Source organism: Ornithorhynchus anatinus, chromosome 2 (genome assembly GCF_004115215.2).
Source record: "Ornithorhynchus anatinus isolate Pmale09 chromosome 2, mOrnAna1.pri.v4, whole genome shotgun sequence".
Taxonomy (NCBI): Eukaryota; Metazoa; Chordata; class Mammalia; order Monotremata; family Ornithorhynchidae; genus Ornithorhynchus; species Ornithorhynchus anatinus.
In genome coordinates this window covers 34357145-34379115 of record NC_041729.1, presented here as the reverse complement: position 1 = coordinate 34379115, position 21971 = coordinate 34357145, and the positions used below count along the sequence as shown (strand labels likewise).

Here is a 21971-nt window from a genome sequence, read left to right as displayed (position 1 = left end):
ACGCTCAGAAATTCAAGACACAGCTTGGCCCAGTGAATAGAGCACATGCCTGGAAGTGAGAAGGACATGGGTTCTAATTCTGGTTCTGTCACTTATCTTTTGGGCAAGTTGCTTAACTTCTCTGGGAGTCAGTTATCTATAAAATGGGATTAATACTGTGAGTTCCATGCGGGACAGGGACTGTGTCCATCCTGATTTGCTTTCACCCACCCCAGTGCTTAATACAGTGCCTGGCATATGGTAACCACTTAAATGCCACAATTATTATTATATTAAAAACCAAGAAGTCTTGAATGGATTACTACAAAGTTAGAGATGCGAAGAGGAAAAGACAGGCATGCCGGGAGGGCCATGCCGAAAAGCAGCATGGCCTAGTGGATAAGGCACAGACCTAGGGGTCAGAAGGACCTGAGTCCTAATCTTGGCTCCGCCACTTGATTGCTGAGTGACCCTGGGCACGACACAACTTTTCTGTGCCTCATTTACCTCATCCGTAAAATGGAGATTAAAACTGAGAGGCCCATGCGAAGGACTGTGTCCGGCTTGATTACCGCAGTTCTTAATATAGTGCCTGGCATATAGTAGGAGCTTAACAAATACCAGTAAAAAAAACCCCTAAACAAATGATTAAAATAAAAACCCACAAGGGAGATGTCAGGGAGGGCTAAAATCATCCTGGTCTTCTATGCATCCTACTGTCACTGACAGACGCAGAACCCGGAGCCCAATGGACCACTTGATAGCTCTTTTCTTCTTATACGCCCATTTTGGCATGGAGGCTTTGAATAGGCTGCACTGGCATCCTGTGCTTGCCCTCCCCCACTTCATCTCCCTCAGTCTTTTAAGGTCTGCTCTCTGCCAAAGACACAAACAGCTGGCTTTGTTTACTGTAGCATCTCCCATAAAGCCCTCCCTGGCGCACCTCCGAGCCACTGCCCAAACTGTCCTCTCTGCCTGGAACCACTGTTCGGCTCCAGGCTGTCATACCACTTTCTCTCCCCTCTTCCAGTTACACCTCAGGGCCACCTCCTCCAGCATATTTTCTCCAATTACCTCCACTCATTTTCCAACCACAACCCAATCCTCTCCCTCAATTTCACTCTTAATTACTTGATGTCTGTGTATGCTATTTAAACTAGTGGTATGATTGTCTATCCTGCTTCCCCAGTTATTTAAGTTCTGTGAGGAGAGGGTCCTTGGCTAATCATTGACATGTCCTCTCAGTGTGGAATTCAGAGTTATCCTTCCTGTGGGGCTCAAGGACTTTTGGTCTGACTTTTGGGTTGGCGGGGCATGATGTGAGAGAACATAAGTGGGTGTGGATCAGGGCCGTCAAGGGATGAAAAATCTGACAACCACCATTCTAAACAAATCAGTGTTTGAAAGAGAAATAATTAAAAAAAAAAAAAACCCGGCAAGACAAGATTGCTGTTTCAAGCCCCTCAAATGACTCTGCCCGAAGGGAGAGAGAACAGATCAGAGTAAAAAGCTCCAAGAAATCCCAACAACCAAATCCTCTTGGCAAGGGGGAAGCGAGGCAGAAGCCTAATAGTCCACTTCAGGGCAAACACCAATTCCACATCCCAATTTCGTGGTTTTCACTTCCCAGACGAATAAACAGACATTTCACCCGTCGTCTGGTGACAAATTCCCATTTCTGCCGAGCGTCGGTAATCCTCCTCCCCTTTGTCTGCGTGACATCCCGCGGTATTGCGTCCCCACCCTCTTCTGAAAATTTATCCCACCTCTCATATCTGAGGAAGACATTATTTAAGTCGTCATTCACGTGCAGCAGTTCTTCGGTGACTTCTTCGTTGGACACCCGGGAGATGAGTTCCACAATTCGCTGCTGCATAGCTCTACAGGTCCGGTTCAGTTCCTAAATGATACAAGGGTCACAGATAAAAACATTTTCAAACCATATGGGCCCCGCCTGTCGCTTTCTGGAGCCCACTACCAGTCCTGAGAAGGCTGCCAAAAATTCGATCGGTAATCTTTCTCCTAGTCATCTCATCACCCAAGTGTTTACCTCATCTGCAGATTCTGTACCCTGTCTATGCGCCCCCATTAATGAATCAATGGTATTTATTGAGCATTCACTACGTGCAGAACACTGTACTAAACACTTGGGAGAATACAACAGAATTAGCAGACGTTCCTTTCCCATAACGAGCCACCAATACCAAAGGCATAGACTTTCTCCTCTCTCTTTGCTTTTGCTTTCTCCCCAGGCAAAAAAACCACAACTCTGGACTAGGGTCACAAGGACAAGGGAGGCAGGAGGGTGTTAACAGAAATACCACCCAGCAGTTGAAGTAGAAAAACAACTGTCTAGCAAAGGCGGTATTTGCAGGCTTACTTGCCTATCACCTTATTTCTCCACTTTACCAGCCTTAAGTAAGCGACTGGTAGTCTGGAGAGCTATATTTATCTTCTATATCAAACCAAAGAGTCAGGGTTGCATGGGTTTTTGTGGCCAGGAAGAGACGGGAGAAACTTTGAATTTTCTCTGTCTTTTGTTTCGAGGTGTTTGATTTGACACAGCATGCACCCAAAATATGCTAATACTGATAGTAATGACTGAACTTAATTCACACTTGATAAATGCCAAGCACTAGGCTATGCCCTAGAGTAATAATAACGTTGGTATTTGTTAAGTGTTTACTATGTGCAGAGCACTGTTCTAAGTGCTGGGGTAGATACAGGGTAATCAGGTTGTCCCACGTGAAGCTCAGAGTTAATCCCCATTTTACAGATGAGGTAACTGAGGCACAGAGAAGTTAAGTGACTTGCCCACCGTCACACAGCTGACAAGTGGAAGAGCAGGAATTCAAACCCATGACCTCTGACTTCCAAGCCCAGGCTCTTTCCTCTGAGCCATGCTGCTTCTCTGAGTAGAATCAAGTCTCTAAGTGTGGCTGTTTATAAACACATCTCTGTAGTCTTCATTTAAAAACCTAAATCAACCGACAAACCCCAAAGCATCTTTCAACAGGGGTTTGAACCTCTCCTCCGGTGGAGCCCATAATAATAATTATAATAATGTTGGTACTTGTTAAGTGCTTACTATGTGCAGAGCACTGTTCTAAGCGCTGGGGTAGATACAGGGTAATCAGGTTGTCCCACGTGAGGCTCACAATTAACCCCCATTTTACAGATGAGGTCACTGAGGCCCAGAGAAGTGAAGTGACTTGCCCACCGTCACACAGCTGACAAGTGGCAGAGCCAGGGTTTGAACCCATGACCTCTGCCTCCCAAGCCCGGGCTCTTTCCTCTGAGCCACGCTGCTTCTCTGAGTAGATACAAGTCTCTAAGTGTGGCTGTTTATAAATACATCTCCGGAGTCTTCACTTAAAAACCTAAATCAACCGACAAACCCCAAATCATCTTTCGACAGGGGTTTGCACCTCTCCTCCGGTGGAGCCTATATCTTGGGAAGGACTGAACAAAGCAGGGGCTTAGGGACTTCAGCTTCGAATTTGAGATGGGGAATATCTCCAAATTAGGGAAAACATGCTGCTTGGATTGTAAAGACAATTCACACTCTTGCCCGGGGTCTTCAATAACCACAGTGTTGGGCAGAGGGGGAAAAAATAACCCCAAAACACTTCAGGTCTCCACATTCTCTCAGTACACGTTCAGGTAGTAACTCAGAGCGCCACCTACTGAACCTCTAATACCACATTCAACTGCACCCCATAAAGTTTTCCAAAGGGAAGGGCAAATCTGTGCCCTTCGGGGAATCCACAATAAGAGAAGCAGCGTGGCCTAGTGGAAGGACCAGGGGCCTGGGAGTCCGGAGGAACTGCGTTCCCATCCCGGTTCTGCCAAACGCTTCCTGGGTGATCCCTTCCCTGTGCCTCAGTTCCCTCACCTGTAAAATGAAGATTAATAATAATAATGTTGGTATTTGTTAAGCGCTTACTATGTGCCAAGCACTGTTCTAACCCTGGGGGAGATACAAGGTAACAGGTTGTCCCACTTAGGGCTCCCAGTCTTCATCCTCATTTTACAGATGAGGTAAACCGACGCACAGAGAAGTTAAGTGACTTGCCCAAGGTCACACAGCTGACAAGCGGCGGAGCCGGGATTAACCTGTTCCCCCTCCTTCTTAGATTCTGAGCGTCGAGTGGGGCAGGGACTGTGGCCAACCTGATTAACCTGTTTGAATCCCAGTGCTTAGAACAGTGCTAGCATATGTTGTTGACAGAATGATAACAGTGACAGTAATATTGACAACATTCGCTACTGCCAACCTACTCACCGTGCCCCAATCTCATTTAATTTGCCGCCGACCCCTCACCCGCAACTTGTCTCTGGCCTGGAACTCCCTCCCACTTCATATGAGATAGATCACCACCATCAAAGTCTTATTCAAATCACCTCCTCAGCTGGGCCCTCATTTCCTCTACTCCCTTTGGATTTGCACGCCTAATCGCTGTCCCCTCAGCCCCACAGCACTTACGGTACATATCCATAATCTAATCATTTATATTAATGTCTGTCACCCCCTTTGGTCTGCAAGCTCCTTGGGGGCAGAGTCTACCAACTCTGTTATATGGTGTTCTCCCAAGTGCTTAGTACAACGCTCTGCACACGGCAAGCACTCAGTTACCACTGACTGACTGACTCATTACTATGTGTCAAGCCCCACTCTAAGCACAGGGGTAGCTACAGGGAATAGTGCTCCTGTCTTGAGGGTTGAGGGGCGGGAGGAAGACATAGCTTGATGTTCACGTTTTTCCGCTGATGTCAGCACACATTTACAGTCTGCTCGGCCACATTAAAACCCACAAACGCTGTGTGAGATTTAAATGGTCCTCAGAATACAATTCAAACAAGACATATGGCATACACTATACGTTCATATGACTACTGGGGTTTTTAAGAACCTGCTTTAGTGCCCCCTCAAAAGGCTCATTAATCCACTGGATATGGACCATTCGTCCTGTACATAAGTAATCCGCTACATATGAATCCCTATGAAGCAGCTTGGCGTAGTGGATGGAGCATGAGTCTAGGAGTCAGAAGGTCATGGGTTCTAATCCCACCTCTGCTCCTTGTCTGCTATGTGACCTGGGGCAAATCACTTCAGTTCTCTGTGCCTCAGTGACTTCATCTGTAAAATTTGGATTGCGACTGTGAGTTCCATGTGGGACAGGGACTGTGTCCAACTGGATTTGCTTGCATCCACCCCAGCGCTTAGTACAGTGCCTGGCACATAGTAAGTGCTTAACAAACGCTATGACGATTGTTACTATTACGACATGTTCTACGTTAATGCTTCTTTCAAAGTGCCCACCCCTTAATCACTGAGAGCAACTTCAGACTCTGGGAGAATTTTCTACCCACCTCTAGACTTATAAGCTCATTACAGGCAGGGAACGTGTCTGCTACTTCTGTGGGATGGTACTCCCTCAAGTGTTTAGTACAGTGTTCTCCATATCGTAAGGGCTCAATAAATACCACTGACTGACAGATCTCATTTACTGCTTCCATCATCCACCTGCAGAGCAGGAAATAGCTGAAGCATCACCCTTCTGTTTTCATCTAAAAGCACTTGAATTTGCACTGTTTGGGCATTTGCTATTCACCTCACAACACATATACGTATCTGTAAATTATTTATTTATATTAATGTTTGCCTCCTACTCCAGACTGTAAGTTCGTGTGAGCAGGGAACGTGTGTGCCAACTCTGTTGCACTGTGCTCTTCCAAGAGCTCAGTAGAGTGCCCTGAACATAGTAAACACTCAATAAATACCACTGATCAATAAGCATTCCCTACTGGGATCTGCAGCTGCTTTAACTCGGAATAGTCATTTCTAACAGCTGCACCTCATGCGAGGACAAACAGTACTTGTCCTGGCTGTATAACACAGAGATTTCTACTTGGCTCTGGACAGATGATGCATTCTCCCTTAGCTCCTTCCTGGGAAACATTTTCCCTCCAAAAGGACATTCCCAAAACAGAGTTGAGGCAACCGGAAAACCTACAAAAATCTTAAATAATCCATGATAGGGGCATGTTACCATCACCACCTGGGGTCTAATACCAGTTCCACCACTTGTCTATCATGTGATCTTGAGAGAGTCACTTCACTGGGCCTCAGTTACCTGTCATCTGTAAAATGGGGATTAAGACTGTGAGCTCCATTTGGGACAGGGACTGCGTCCAACCTGAGTAGCTTGTATTTACCCCAGCACTTAGAACAGTGCCTGGCACATAGGAAGCGTTTAACAACTATCATAAAAAAAACCCATAATAATTGCTTTGATAAAACAAATCTTACAAAGTCAGTAAAAAAAGATCAGCAGCATAAAAGTAAAGCAAATATGCAAAAGTGAAAAGCCATGACAAAATTATTAGGTTTACATTACATAATTACAGCAAAAAATAAAGTACATTTTTGAGGCTGCTTTTTCTACCCAACTTAAATTACAGTATTTGAAAGAAAACAAAAAAAAATCTACTTTACCGTAAAATGAATTCTAAAAATACTCTTTGAAAAAAACTCTCAAAAACCCCTCAAAAAAACTCAATTGCTTTTAACCTTGTATTCCTTTGTGCTATATAAGCCAGGGCATCAGCTTCCTCTGTCTTCTCTGTTAAAATCCTGTTAGAAGCAGCATGGCCTACTGGATAGAGCATGGGCCTGGGAGTCAGAAGGACCTGGGTTACAATCCTGGCCCCACCACTTGTCTGCTCTGTGTCCTTGGGTAAGTCACTTTACATCTCTGGGCTTCATCTGTAAAATGGGGATTGACTGTGAACCCCAAGTGGAACAGGGCCTGTGTCCAATCTGATTAACTTGTACCTACACCAGCACTTAGTAGAGTGCCTGACACATAATAAGCACTTAAATACCCTAAAAAAGACCCAAAAGAAAAAAAAAATCCCGAGTCAGAAGGTTATCAGATTACACATGGGTTGCGCAGCAATGCTAACACATGACTCAAACTATTCAGATGTAATTCACCCAATATCAGAATCATGAGGTTAGAAAGGAACGTGAGACATCCTACAATATAAATGATAATAATAACAATAATAATAATGATAGTATTTGTTAAGCATTTAGTATGTGCCAAGCACTGCATTAAAAGCTAGGGTAGACACAAGATAACCAGAACAGGTACAGTCCTTATCCCATAGTCTATGGGGGAGGGAGAACAGGTATTAATTCCCCATTTCACAAATGAGGAAACTGAGGAACATAGAAACGGCAGGGCCGAGATTAGAAAAGAGGTTCCCTGACTCCTATAATTTATTTATTTATATTAATGTCTGTCTCCCCCTCTAAACTTTCAGCTCCTTGTAGGCAGGGAATGGGTCTGTTTATTGTATTGTAGTCCCCCAAGTGCTTAGTACAGCACTCTGCACACAGTAAGCGCTCAATAAATATGACTGACTCCCAGGCCTGAGCTCTTTTTTTTCTTTCTAAATGGTACTTTTTAAGGGCTTACTATGTGCCAGGCACTGCAATATGTGCTAGGGTGGACACAAAGTAATCAGGTTGGACACAGTCCATGTCTCACATGGGGCTCACTGCCTTAATCCCCATTTTACAGATGAAGTAACTGAGGCACAGAGAAGTGAAGTGATTTGCCCAAAGTCACACAGCAAAGTGGCAGAGTCAGGATTAGAATCCAGGTCCTTCTGACTCCCAAGCCTGGGATCTAGCCACTAAACAACATTGCTTAACTAGTGCTGACCTTCCCCTTCAGGCCTGGCAGCACCTGACTTCCCCAGGGAATTGATTCTACTTTACAAGTACTACTTTAAAAGGAAACGACACGGCATCCTTCGCTCAACCATTTCAACGTTTAATCTAGTGTTCAGAGCGTTTAATCTAAAATCCTCAATGCTGTAAATTCAAACCCATCTCCTCTGCTCTTCCCTCAGCAGAGATGGCGAACATCTGCCCAACTATATAAATCTTCATTTATTTCCATCATTATTAACTAAAGCCTGGACTTGGCTTCGCTAGACTAAATAATCCCACTTCTAAGAGCTGTTCTCCATAGATGCCATATTCCAAGCTTTTCATAGTCTCTGGCCCTCCTCTGATCCTCTTCCAAGTTTTAAAAGGGAGCTAAGCACTATTCCTGGAGACCAACTTGAGTTAAAGCTAAGCAAAACGAGAGAAAAGCTCCTCTCTTGAGGATGGAGAGAATGCAGTGCAACAAAGTTAAACCAAATAACCCCACACATCTCTTCAGAAAATACTACTGGTGATTTTTAGTTCAACCAAGGAGATTCCCCACCTAAAAAACTGAATTTAGCCAAAGAGCTGGAATACTAGCATCCTCCGCAACTTTCTGAATAAACTCAGAGAGCCAGGCCATGATGGAAAATCCCTAAATCTGTTATCACTGGATTGAATAAAAACAGGTTTTAAGAGACAGGATACAAAAAGAACAAATGCCCAGGACTGGCTACTTAAATCTATCACTCTGAGATTTCTGGCTTTCCTCAAGACACCCACAGCAGAACAAGCAGCACAACTGGCCTAGGGGAAAGTGCATGGGCCTGGGAGTCAGAGGACCTGGGTTCTAATCTCAGCTCTGCCACATGTCTTCTGAGTGACGTTGGGCAGGTCACTTCATTTCTCTGTACCTGTTTCCTCATTTGTAAAATGGGGACTAAGACAGTGAGCCCATGTGGGATACGGACTGTGTCTGACCTTATTACTTTGTATCTAACTCCAGCGCTTAGTACAGTGGCTAGCTTAAATACTATAAACCACCCCTGCCCTCCAAACAAACCAACAAAAAACCTCAAGAACAAAAAGCCTCCTTTTCAAGGTGCAGTATTATTTCGCATTTTGTGCCTGCCTGGTCTGGGCATAGCCAGCATTCCAAGCAGGATCCAGTCAGCAGAACACCTACTATGATCCAGTGCTCCCCCTTTCACAGTTAACAAGTATCAGTGCTGCATTTCCCTTCCTCTCCCAGCCTTTCCCATTTCCTCCTCCTCCTTCTCCTCCAGAAATTCACTCCCAAGTCCGGGTGCCTTTTATTAGCCAGGCGTACTTTCGTGGACAGTAAATTTGTTTACTTTTATTGTCCGGACTAACATTTCTAAGCTCAGGAGAAATTCCGCCCCATGTCCTTAAGCTTCTCTAGCAACTTGGGAGAGAGAGGAGTTTCAGCCAGATTGTAACATTTTAGCATTGACAAGGTCTGAAATTCCTCTGATCAGGTCAGATTTGGTTCCCAAGGAGGCCTAGACTGTTTGTTTATGTTTCCATATAGAAGAGAAGGAAGGGAGAGCATCAAACACGACTGAAGGATGACGACCCCATCCAGGCTCATAGAAGAGCTGTGTTTTTCCCGTGGGCATAGCCAGCACCCGGGCTCCAAAAGACCACCACGAGTAGACCATTCTCTGCATAACCTGTACAGCAACAGTCAAGGAACTAATAATTACTAAAAATTATGGGACTTGTTAAGCGCTTACTATGTGCCAAGCACTGTTCTAAGTGCTGGGGTAGATACAAGTTTGTTTGGGGCAGGGAATGTGTCTGCTTATTGTTATATTTTACTCTCTCAAGTGCTCAGTACAGTGTTCTGAACACAGTAAGAGCTCAATAAATATGACTGAAGTTAATCAATTAGTTAGTCCCCAACCCACACGGGGCTCCCACTCTTAATTCCCACTTACAGATGAGGTAACTGTGGCCCAGAGACGTTAAGTGACTTGCCCAAGTTCACAAGGCAGAGAAGTGGCAGATCCACAATTAGAATCCACGACCTCCTGACCCCCAGGCCCGTGCGTTATCTACTAGGCCACTCTGCTTTTCTAGAGATCAGGAGTTACAACAGAACACTGAAAAGGGCAGCATCATGGGAAAACCAAGTGAGGCAATGGCACAGTAGACAGAGCATGGGCCTGACAGACATAAGGTCATGGGTTCTAATCTCGACTCCGCCACTTATCTGCTGTGTGACCTTGGGCAAGTCACTTCCTTTCCTCTGTGCCTCAGTTACCTCATCTGTAAAATAGGGATTGACACTGTGAGCCCTATATGGAACAGGGACTGTGCCCAACTTGATTTGCTTGTGTCCACCCCAGAGCTTGGTTCAGTGCCTGGCACATAATAAGTGCTTAAAAAATACCATAGCAAGAACATCCTTTGTATATGGATTGGTCCGGGAGCTTGGGTTTTTGTTTGTTGAACTCAAATGTTTCCGGGGCACAGATCAGTTCCGTCCGCCCGGAAGCTGCTTTGACTTTGTTTGTTCCCATCCTAGTTGGGTTGTATCCACAATGGGACAACCTGTTGAGAGAAGATCCTTTGAACTTGACGTTAAATTCCAAAGGGTCACAGAAGGCCTGAAAAACCCCCTTACTGCTACCAGGGGGTAACAGCCAGCAACTTGCACCAAATTTCTATTTACCGAATCAATCAATGGTATTAATTGAGCACTTACTGTGTGCAGAGCACTGTACTAAACGCTTGGGAGAGCACGATATAATTGGTGGACACGTTCTCTGAAGGGGGGAAATGAGGGCAGCAGCTAAACTGTAGATGGGCAGGGAAGAATCAGCCTCTTTGACCTGAGGCAGAAAGGGTCTGGATCCTGATGCCTGAAAGGGAAACTGTAGGGAATGGGACAAGAGTTTGGCAGCTACTTAGAATGACCTTCCTAATAATAATAATAATAATGATAATAATTGTGGTATTTTTACGCTCTTACTATGTGCCCAGGCACTGTATTGAGCACTGGGTTGGAGATAAGCAAATCAGGTTGGACACAGTACTAGTCCCATGTGGGACTCACAGTCTCAATCCCTATTTTACTGATGAGGTAACTGAAGCACAGAGAAGTGAAGTGACTTGCCCAAGGCCACACAGCAGACAAGAAGTGGAGACAGGATTAGAACTCAGGACACTCCAACTTCCAGGCCTTTGCTCTATCTACTATGCCATGGTACTCTTAGTAAAGGCTCTTTGGTGACAAAAGGCCCAACACTTGAATTGTGCTTCCTCCGGATACTCAGAATTATATATTCTATTTTTCCCTTCTTGTTGTTAATGGCATTTGTTAGGCACTTACAGTGTGCCAGACACTGAACTAAGCACTGGGGTACATACAAGGTTGTCAGGTTGAACAGAGTCCCCATCCTACATGGGGCTCACAGAGCATGGGCTTGGGAGTCTGACTCGTGGGTTCTAATCCCGGCTCCTCCACTTGTCATATGTGTGACTTTGGGCAAGTCACTTAACTTCTCTGTGCCTCAGTTGCCTCATCTGTAAAATGGGGATTAAGACTGTGAGCCCCACGTGGGACAACCTGCTTACCCTGTATCTATTTATTGCTATTGTTCTTGTCTGTCCATCTCCCCCGATTAGACTGTAAGCCCGTCAAAGGGCAGGAACTGTCTCTATCTGTTACCGATTTGTACATTCCAAGCATTTAGTACAGTGCTCTGCAAGCAGTAAGCGCGCAATAAATACTATTGAATGAATGAATGAATCTCCCCCAGTGCTTAAAACAGTGCTTGGCACATAGTAAGCGCTTAACAAATACCAATACTATTATCATCATCATCCCCATTTTACAGGTGAGGTAAGAGGCAGAGAGACATGAAGTGAGTTGCCTAAAGTCACGCAGCAGACAAGTAGCAGAGCCAGCATTAGAACCCAGGTCCTTCTGACTCCCAGGCCACATTGCTTCTTCTTGCCACAACACTCTGGAAGAAGTCTGATAACCGAATTCCTATAAAGCAACTGGGAGAGGGCAACTTGGAAATAAACTGAACTCAGGTTTCACCTGTATCTCTGAAAGGCCATTGGGTAACCCTCTAGAAGCTAAAAAGATTTGGGTCAGTAATTCACAAAGTGAAGCATTAAAATGATAAGGAGCTACACCTCTACATATTTGGCAAACTGAGAAAGAGCAGACGAATGATGAGGTGCTCACCCTACTGGATCAGGGTTTCTCTCCCCCTCCACTTTCTCACTACCTTCTGGTTAAAATAGAAGCCAGTATCTCATAGTCACTGACTTCCAAACAACAGTTCTTTCACAAGATTCAGTCTGATACATCTCTCTCAGAAACCACTCGTGCCAGGCCCTGTTCCAGGTACGGTTAGACTGCATGGGGCCCGTTCCCTCTATTTCAGCATCCTCCATGGGCTGTTGGCGAAGTGGCGGCTTAGAACCGGAGGACCCGGGTCTGAGTCCAAGCTGTGCCGCTAACCCGTCTGACCTTGAGCAAGTAACTTAAGTTCTCTGTACCTTCGTTTCTTCATCTGCAAAATGGGGATGATAAGGCCTGCCTTTCCTACCTACCTCGCGGGGTTGCTGTGAGGGTGAAAACGAGCTAATTAACGTGAGTGCTTTGGGAATAAAACAGCTTTAGAAAACTACAGTTAGAAAATCAGCGTGGTTTACTGGAAAGAGCACAGGACGAGGAGTCAGAGGACCTAGGTTCTAATCCTGGCTCTGACACACTCCTGCTCTGTGGCCTTGGCCAAGTCACTTAACTTGCCTGTGCCTCACTTTCCTCAACTGCAAAATGGGGTTTCAATACCTGTTCTCCCTCCTACTTAAGCCCCTGACTCCCATTTGGCACCTGATTATTTTGTATCTCCCCAGCACTTAGCACAATGCTTGGCACACAGCAAGCACTTAAATACCACCGTTATTATTCCCACTTATTTTTTCCCCTATTCTTTGTATAGTGCTCTGCACACAGTAAGTGCTTAATAAATACTATTATTACTGCTATGAACTCAGCAGAGACTGAGGACTGAGCTCCAGTCCTGGTTCGTCTCCGAACCTGGAATTTCATGAGCTCCCAACCACTTCACCCCCATCTACCTATTTAGATGCCCCACTCCCAATCTGGAGCCTACCTTACCGTCTTTAAGGCTCTCTATCTCTGCTCTTCCCCTCCTGCTTAGGCACTCTCTTCTCCCACTGCACGCCAGCTCAAACTCTTCACTCCTCTCAATCTAACCTCTAATCACCGTGCCCCCTTTCCTGTCTTCTCTCCACCAACCTTTGATCCAAAGCCTTCCCTACCCTCCAGGCTGGGACTCCCTCTTCTTTCAAATCAGTCAGACCCCAGCTCTCTCCACCTTCAAAGCTCTCCTGAAACCATGCACCTTTCCCCAAGTAATCTCTACTTTCCCCAGGTTCTCTCTCCACACTGCCACTTCAGCACCATCTGATTAGTTGGGTACACAGCTTACTTACCCTACTACTTAAGTGTTAACTTTTTTTTAATGATATTTGTTAAGCACTTAATCTGTGCCAGGCTCTGTACTACCCCACAATCTGATACAATCAGCCTGGACACAGTCCATGCCCCACATGGGGCTCATGGTCTTAATTCCCATTTTACACATGACATAACGGAGGTACAGAGAAGTGAAGTAACTTGGCCAAGGTTATACAGTGGATAAGTGGCAGAGTTGGGATTAGAACCCACGTCCTCTGACTCACAGACCCGAGCTCTTTCCTTTAGGGAATGTTGCTTCTTCACCTCATGCTCACATCCCATTTTCCTCCTTCCACATAACCGTAAATTACTAACGTGTATCTCCCGTTAGACTGTAAGATTCCTGAAGGCAGAGATAGATTTGGTATTTGTTAAGCACTTACTATGTGCAAAGCACTGTTCTAAGCACCGGGGGGATACAAGGTGATCGGATTGTCCCACTTGGGGCTCACAGTCTTAATCCCCATTTTACAGATGAGGGAACTGAGGCTCAGAGAAGGGAAGTGACTTGCCCAAAGTCACACAGCTGACATGTGGCGGAGCCGGGATTAAAACCCACGACCTCTGACTCCCAAGCCTGAGCTCTTTCCACTGAGCCATGCTGCTTCTCTATACCACGTCTATAACTCTTTTGAACTTTTCCAGGTGCTTTGTAGAGTGCTATTCACACAGTAGCTGTTCAATCAATACTAGCGATTGACTGACAACAACACTCCCTTTCTTTGATTAAAGCAAGAAAATATGAGCCAGGGCGGATAAATTAAATCTAATTCAGCCCAACCACAGCTTCTTCTCATATCTCCACAACAAAGCAACTCTCTGGACTGAAGAGTGATGGAAAACATTTGGTCTCTTTTCAGAGGACACTTTAAAAGGCAACAATCTAGCAAAACACCCGATCCCAAACCGGGTCAGGGTTGAAGAAAGGCTCCCTCACCTGCAGCAACTCAAGGTCAGACGAATCTTCTTGTCCGGGGACCATTTCTGTTAGCATCTCGGACATGACTTTGGTGTTTCCACGGACAACATCCAATTCACTCCGCAGTCTGGCGATCTGTTTGGAGTCCAAGGTGGGGACATGAGGGAGGAAGATATGAAGGAAGATTCAGTAATATATTATGTGAAGCATCCAAAGCAGAATGTTCTGCAAACCAGTAGGCTGTGGGTCAAAGGAGGGAGAAGAGACTTCTTTACAAACCAGGAAGCTGGTCCCCGTTCCGGGGAACTGAAGCATCCATCTGGTAGGCATGAATGCAAGAGGAGATGGGCCGTGAAGCAAAAAGGAGCTAATAAGCACGGGCCTAGAAGACAGAGGACTTGGGTTCTAATTCCGACTCCACCATTTGCTTGCAATGGGACCTTAACTTCTCCATGCCTCAGTTTCCTCAGCTGCAAAATGGAGATGCAATATTTGTTCTCCTTCCTACTTTGAGTGTAAGTCCTATGTGGGACAGAAACTGTATCCGGCTTAATTAACTTAAGTCTACCCCAGCACTTACAATGGGGCTTGACACACAGTACGTGCTTAAATACTATTTTAAAAAAATAAGACATGGGGCACCTCCAGAATCCCCTCCTCTCTCGAACCTGGCCTTCCGCAAATTCTTCCCACCTCTGAAAGAGGCACTGGTAAAACAGTAAATAAAAGGGCTAAGCTCTAAGCCCTGACTAATGACCCAAGTAAGAGTTTCCTTAAGCACCTAGTACAGTACCAATAAATGCCACCCTTACACTCTTTTCTCTAGGGAACAGCAACTCCCCATTCAAAAAGATTTACTGACAGAGAAGGAAAGTTGAAGGTCCCTGGCCGGCCATGAGCCACTTAGAGAATAATGATTATGGCACTTGTTAAGCACTTATTCTGTGTCCAAGCCCTGTGGTGGATAACAAGTGAAGCCTGCATGGGACAGAGACTGTGTCCAACCCGATTTACCTGTACCCCCTCCAGCACTTACTAAAGTACTAGGCACACAGCAAACGTTTAACAAATATACAATTAAGTTGGACAGAGTCCCTGTCCCATATGGAGTTTTCAGTCTAAGTAGGGAGGGAGTAGGAGTTAATCTCCATTTTAGTGATGAGGAAACTGAAACCCAGAGATGTTAAGTGACTTTTCCAAGGCCACACAATGGTGGAGCAGGATTAGAACCCAGGTCCTTGCTTTTTCCACCAGGACAAGCTACTTCCCGAAATAGGATAACCCCATAAGAGCAAATGATTTAACAATGTCAGCGTGTGGCAGATATGGGCCACGCCTGGAGGCACACCAGGACAAAGGAGCCCGCTCTCCTCCCATTTCAGAGGTTCTTCATCTACCATTCAAGGCACATCAGATTACCAAGTCTCTCAGACCAAGACAGCAGCGAGGGTGACAAAGTTGAGCCTCAAGTTCTAAACCCCGTGTTCTTCAAAAACACTTCATCTGTAACTTGCTGTGTTGAACTCTGCCTGTTACCGTCTCCCCCTTTGCCTTGTGGAATGGATTTGGAATGTCTTTCTACTAGATCACCTGGATAACCTGGACAGTGATCTATGCTGTTCCAGATAGCTGGGAGAGCCTGCAAAGTTCGTAAATGGCACCTGACCTGGCTCTCGATGAGTGGTTGATAAAATTCAAGGGCTTTCAGTTTTCTCTCATAGCCAGCTAAATACAAAGGCTGAAAGCCATTATAATAATTATGGTATCTGTTAAGCGCTTACTCTGTGCCAAGAACTGTAATAAGCGTAGGGATGGATACAAACAAATCAGGTTGGAAACAGTCCCTGTCCCACTTGGGACTCACAGTCTCAATCCCCATTTTACAGATGAGGTCACTGAGGACCAGAAAAGTGAGGTGGCTTGCCCAAGGTAACACAACAGACAAGTGGTGGAGCCGGAATTAGAACCCATGACTTTCTGACTCCCAGGCCCATGCTCTATCCACTAAGCCATGCTCAGTCGACAGCGGGAGAAGTTCAGTGTGAACCTAGATGACTTTGGTACAGCTGACGCAGTGCAGCAATGTATCGATTATCCACGGTATCGGGAGATGATGCAACGCGGAAGAATTTAAATCCACAGATGATCCAAACACCTCATCTTGACCCTCTCCCCTCCAACTTTAAAGATCACTCTACAACTGGAACAGCTCAGAGGAGGAGGAGGAAACACGCTTCCAGAGAGGAAACCGAATCGATTCCCTCAGGAGCCGGGCTGACGGAGATGCCAACGTACCTGTTCTGAATTGGCGGTGATCGGTCCAGTCACATTCAAAGACGGGGCTTGAGGAGCTGTGTAGGATGTAGGAGAAGGGGCGGAATAGGGCCCGGTGCTCATCCTCTGCTGAGACTGGGATCGGTGCATGTTTGCTGCTGGGTCTACTTCGGGAACACTCTGCCATGTAAGCAAACCAAAAAAATAAATTAAAAAGGTCCTTTTTGAAAATAATAATTGTGGCATTTGTAATGTGCTTAACTATATGCCAGGCACTGTATTAAGTGCTGAAGTGTGGGGAGGAGGGGAGGAAAATACAAGCAAATAAGATTGGACACAGTCCCTGTCCCACACTGGGCTCACAGTCTTAATCCCCATTTTACAGATGAGGTAACTGAGGCACAGAAAAGTGAAGTGACTTGCCCACAGTCACACAGCAGGCAGGTGGTGGAGCTGGGATTAGAATCTATGACCTTCTAATTCCTCTAGGCCCAGACACTACCCACTAAGCCATGCTGCTTTTACTTAATCCACTCACACAGTCATGGATGACACACTGGAATTCCTAGACAACGACCTCAAACAAAAGTGCCTCGAAAGAGCCAGGGAGGCCTGGTGGAGAAAGGACTAATAACCATGATGGTATCTGTTCAGCACTTACTATGTGTCAAGCACTGTTCTAAGCACTGGGGCAGATTCAAGGTAATCAGGGTGACCCACATGGGGCTCACAGTCTTAATCTCCATTTTACAGATGAGGGAACTGAGGCCCAGAGAAGAGAAGTGACATGCCCAAGGTCATACAGCAGACAAGTGGCAGAGCCGGAATAAGAATCCAGGTCCTTCTAACTCCCAGGTCCAGACTCTATCCATTAGACCACACTGCTTCCCTGGAGGTGGAGATGGAACTGGAAGTTTCAAATCAGACTCTGCTGGGGCCTGTGAGCCTTCACTTTTCCTGGTTCCGTTTTTTTCCACCTTTCAACTGGGGAGTTTTAGCAGCTTCCCTTGCGTATTTCAGAGGTATGTGTTATAAGGACAAATGACAAAAATAAATGTGAAAGCCCACTGAACTCTTTAGAAGAAAAGTAATGGAATTCCAGGGTGGTACTATTACTATGCTGGGGAACTGCAGGATCTTTATAGAGCTGCTCTAAAATACTGTCAATTATGCATTTTTCTGAAGTCGCTGGAGTACGAAAACCGTACTTGAGCCTTTGAAAGAAGACTACTAATTGTAATTATGGAATTTATGGAATTCTTTTTAGTTTTCTTAAGAACAGAAACACTGTGACTGAGATCACTTACCAAGAGCGTGGGTGACTGTACGGAGTTTCAGAGTCACAGAATGTGGCTTCAGGAACATGCAACTGTGCCCCCAAATTCTGGGGACCCTGCCATTTTGGATTTCATCCCGCAAGTCCAAGCATGCTCAGGGGAAGTCAAGTCGGTGATGCTCAGAATAGTGAAAAGGAACCCATCACCAGGGCTACCTTGGAGGTCAGCACACATGCATAGTGACATAAATGATGACATCGCTGTTCCCCCAAATAACACAAATCGGGAAGTTCTGGAACAGTGGAGAGATTGCCAGGTTAGGGAAGAGCTGGGTCTCCCCCAAACACCGGCCCCTTCTGGGTCTCTATTTTGATTACGCCTCCGGCACGCTGTGACAGCATAAGGGTGGAGAAGCTAGAGAGTGAAGAAGCAGCGAGGCCTCGTGGAAAGAGCACAGGCCTGGGGCTTAGAGGACCAGGGTTCTAATCCCGGCTCTGTCTCTTGTCTGTTCCGTGACTTTGGGCAAGTCACTGAACTTCTCTGTGCCTCAGTTACCTCATCTGTAAAACGGGGATTAAAGTTGTGAGCCCCATGTGGGACATGGACTCTGTCCAACCTGATGACCTTGTTTCTACCCAAGACCTTAGTAAAGTGACTGACTCACAGTAAATGCTTAAGAGATACTATTTAAAAAAAAGATTTCAAAGCACTCTGACACAAATCGGGGGTAGGACGAGCTAGAAAATCCATTTATAATATAATTTTCATGTGATCCAAAATTCATTGGATCACCAATTTAAATTTCCCCAATTTTGTATTTTCAAATCATTTTATCCCACATGCCTCTGGAATGCATTTGTTTGGCAGGAGCCACCTGGAATATTCTTGGTCAACGAAAAATGCACTTCATTTGACCTACACTGCCACAAAAAAAGGAAACTCTGGCCATTTACAAAATGCTTAGTAAAAATCAATCCTCCCGTATCATCCCAGACAGAAAACTACACCCTGGGGAGAGAGAGCTGACTCTTTACAACCGATTCGAGTCAGGTTTCTCCCCGGTAAGTTATAACGAAGCTCACATAATGTTTTTGCAGAGCTGCCATTTTCCCTGGAACATGAAGTTTAAAAAGATTCCACCAAGATATCACCTTGGGCTTGGTTCTGGAACCGGTGGGAGACACTCTAGACATTTAATCATCAGTCGAACAGCTGCCTCATTTTCTTCGCTGCCTTTCATTATTAAAAATAAATGCCCCAGAGCTTAGAGAAAGTGTGGCCCAGGGTTGAATAATTCAAGAGGCACAAGCAGAAGGGAGGTGAAGAGTTATCCATTTCTGAGCTAGTTCCACCCGGAGAATATCACGCTGCAGCTTACCCGCTGTGGTGTGTGTATTGGCGAGAGGGCATCTAAGTCTGCCATGGGAAACTCGATCCCTTTTCTTTTCAGCTCCTCATAAATATGCACCACGCCAGTGAGATCGGGGCTACTTCGAAAAGCATCAGCCCAAGCCTGGAAAAAAAAAACAAATCGGACAACTGTCAAGAAATTTTGTTTCAGGTGTGACATTAGAAAGCCTCCAGATTCACTTTTATTAGGCAGTGAGCATCAGGGAAATGTGTCTGCCCTGCTCCTCCAGCAAAGCCAAAGACCAGTCATTCATTCACTCATTGATTCAATAACTTACTGAGCGCTTACTGTGTGCTGAGCTCTAAACTAAACACTCGGGAGAGTAACACACAATAGTAAACAGACACATTCCCTGTCCACAACGAGTTTAGAGTATAAAGGACCAGGTTATCTTGGTTTTTCAGTGAGCTGTGAAAGCTCAAGCCTGTTGTAAAACTCCATTCAGCATCGATCAACGGTATTTACCGTGTACAGAATGCTGTACTAAACACTTGGGAATGCACTATACAGCAGAGTTGGTAGACACGATCCCTGCCCTGGAGGAACTTAGACTCCAGTGGAGTGATCTTTTATGGAGCAGAGACAGAATAACCCATAAGTTCAGGAGTGCATTCTAAAACAATGACAGAATCATAACTGCAATGAAATTAATTTGTTTTTAGGGTGGGTGGTGGTTGTTTTTAAAAAAAACAAACTTGCTATCACTAGATCTGAGAGAAATCATTGCTTTAACAAACATCGCATATTCTTTGATCTCATGCATTTTTATACTCCCCTCACTCTGTCAATTTTGTTCAGTCAGAAGCAGTAAGAAAATAAAGCAGAACCAAAAGGAGGAAAAGGTTAGCAGCATGAAGCCTGCAAAATGCAGCCGGTTTTTCCACAACGGAAGTTTTCTCTACGTGTCCTGGACAGAACACGACTGCAGAATGAAGGAACGTTTGTCTGATAACTATTGTGGCTATTGTGACTGGCTATTGTGCACTCGTGCGTGAAACCGGACCCAGGGTGAGTATTAAAACGCATGGTTTTTTTTTTAGCACGGGGTTCTGCGACAACATAATCCTAACACTGCAGGAAAACCGACTGCATTGAAACTACGTTTCCAAAATGAAGCCTGTCCTTCGTTTCAGTACACAGGCTGCTATTTCAGGGGAGTGCTCTTAATGGGTAGGGTGCACGAAAGAGCACTCAATACAGTTTCCTAAAGGAAATAATAGGAAAGCCTCCATATTTTTACAGTGACAGTATAGTTACATTACCAAGTAGCAAGACAATATGTTCCAATGATAAAAATGTTCAAATGAGATTTAATGTTCACATGGAAACACATTACTTAATTTTCAAAGGGTTGCCTTTCTCACCCTATTCGGCATACAGGCACCTTGGGCTAACAGATCTCCCATTATCCAATATTAAAACAAAATGGTCTTTAATCACTCTGTCCAGTCGGTCAAAATATTTCAAAGGGAAAGGAAAGAAAATGCTTAAATTGAGGCAAACACGGAAGGTTATCTCCAAGGGAGAGCCCAGCACCAAAATTCAACAGCCTGATCATTCAAGAGCTCTTATGGAGAGCAATATTATCTGGATGGTTGCATATGGCAAATTATCATACATTTCTTATTAAGTGAGGAAAAACCCACAAAGAGAAAAGCACAACCTTTAACTTAATTAACCAGAAGTAATGACAAAAGAGTGGCGAAAAAGTTAGAAGAGTTTTCCACACACAAGCGCCTATATTTCCTGCAATAATTTTTCTCAAGCTGGAAAACAAAGCAAACAAACCTTATTTCGAGCTCTTCCATACAACAGCTACCCAGAGTAGGCGGGGCTCATGAGCAAAGTCAGGCTAATGGCTCCACTAACTATTCTGTTGTGAGAGTAATGTAACAACTTCAAGGTTCAAGCCCCTGGTTTGAAAAATCCTTGCTCAACCCCACCAATCCCGAACTGCAGAAACTATATCTCCTCCATCAGCAGAGTCGCTGGGATTAACCGGTCAGTTTCCGAAAAGCTTCCATAGCTCCAACCACAACATCTTGCTTAGAAGTACGAATCGGCCTGTATTTTCTTCATTTATTTATATACTCTGCCTTTTTGAGGCTTCTCATCTTGGCAAAGCCTTGACTTAGGGAAGCCACGTGGCCTAGAGGATAGAGATGGGCCTGGAAGTCAGAAGGACCAGGGTTCTAAACCCAGCTCTGCCAACTGCTTGCGGTGTGACCTTGGGCAAATCACTTCATTTCTCTGGGCCCCCGTTGCTTCATCTGAAAAGTGGGGTTTCAATGCCAGTTCTTCTCTCCCTCTTCGACTGTTAGAGAAGCAGCACGGTCTAGTGGCAAGAGCACGGGCTTGGGTGTCAGAGGATCTGCGTTCTCTGGGACAGAGGGACCAAGTATTGTTTACCATCAAGTGTAAATACAGTGCCCTTGACAAATAAGAATGAGAGTGACAAGTTTTCCAAAAGTGCATTTCTTCTGAAGGGAGCCCTGTGCATTTAATAATCATGACAGTGGTGTTTATTAAGTGCTTGCGATGTGCCAAGCCTTGTGCGTGCTACACGATAATCAGTTCGGACACAGTCTTGTGTCCTACATGAACATCACAGCCTAAGAGGGAGGGAGAATAGGTACTTTATCCCCATTTTACAGATGAGGAAACTGTGATACAGAAGTAAAATGACTTGTCCAAGGTCACAGAGCAGCCATGTCTCACATGGGGCTCACAGTCGTAATCCACGCTTTACAGATGAGGGAACCGAGGCCCAGAGAAGTGAAGCGACTTGCCCAAGGTCACACAGCAGGCAAGCGGCAGAGCCGGAATTAGAACCCAGGTCCTCGGACTTCTGAGCC

General features: G+C 45.2%; 1 protein-coding gene and 1 long non-coding RNA gene across 8 annotated transcripts in view; one reads left to right on the top strand and one right to left on the bottom strand.

Moving 5' to 3' along the window:
- The window catches only part of TOM1L2 (target of myb1 like 2 membrane trafficking protein), a 113415-nt gene that overhangs the window by 29211 nt on the left and 62233 nt on the right, over window positions 1-21971 (bottom strand). For all 7 annotated transcript variants that reach the window (XM_029058062.2, XM_029058063.2, XM_029058066.2 and 4 more), the window contains 4 exons: window positions 19084-19218; window positions 16450-16608; window positions 14173-14289; window positions 1746-1879 (listed from right to left, as the gene is read on the bottom strand). In XM_029058062.2, coding sequence (XP_028913895.1) covers window positions 1746-1879; window positions 14173-14289; window positions 16450-16608; window positions 19084-19218 — 545 coding nt within the window. The remainder of the gene's footprint in view (window positions 1-1745; window positions 1880-14172; window positions 14290-16449; window positions 16609-19083; window positions 19219-21971) is intronic.
- LOC120638183 lies at window positions 19180-20068 on the top strand. The gene is made up of 2 exons (XR_005659699.1): window positions 19180-19266; window positions 19915-20068. It is a non-coding gene; the product is annotated as an uncharacterized LOC120638183 (long non-coding RNA).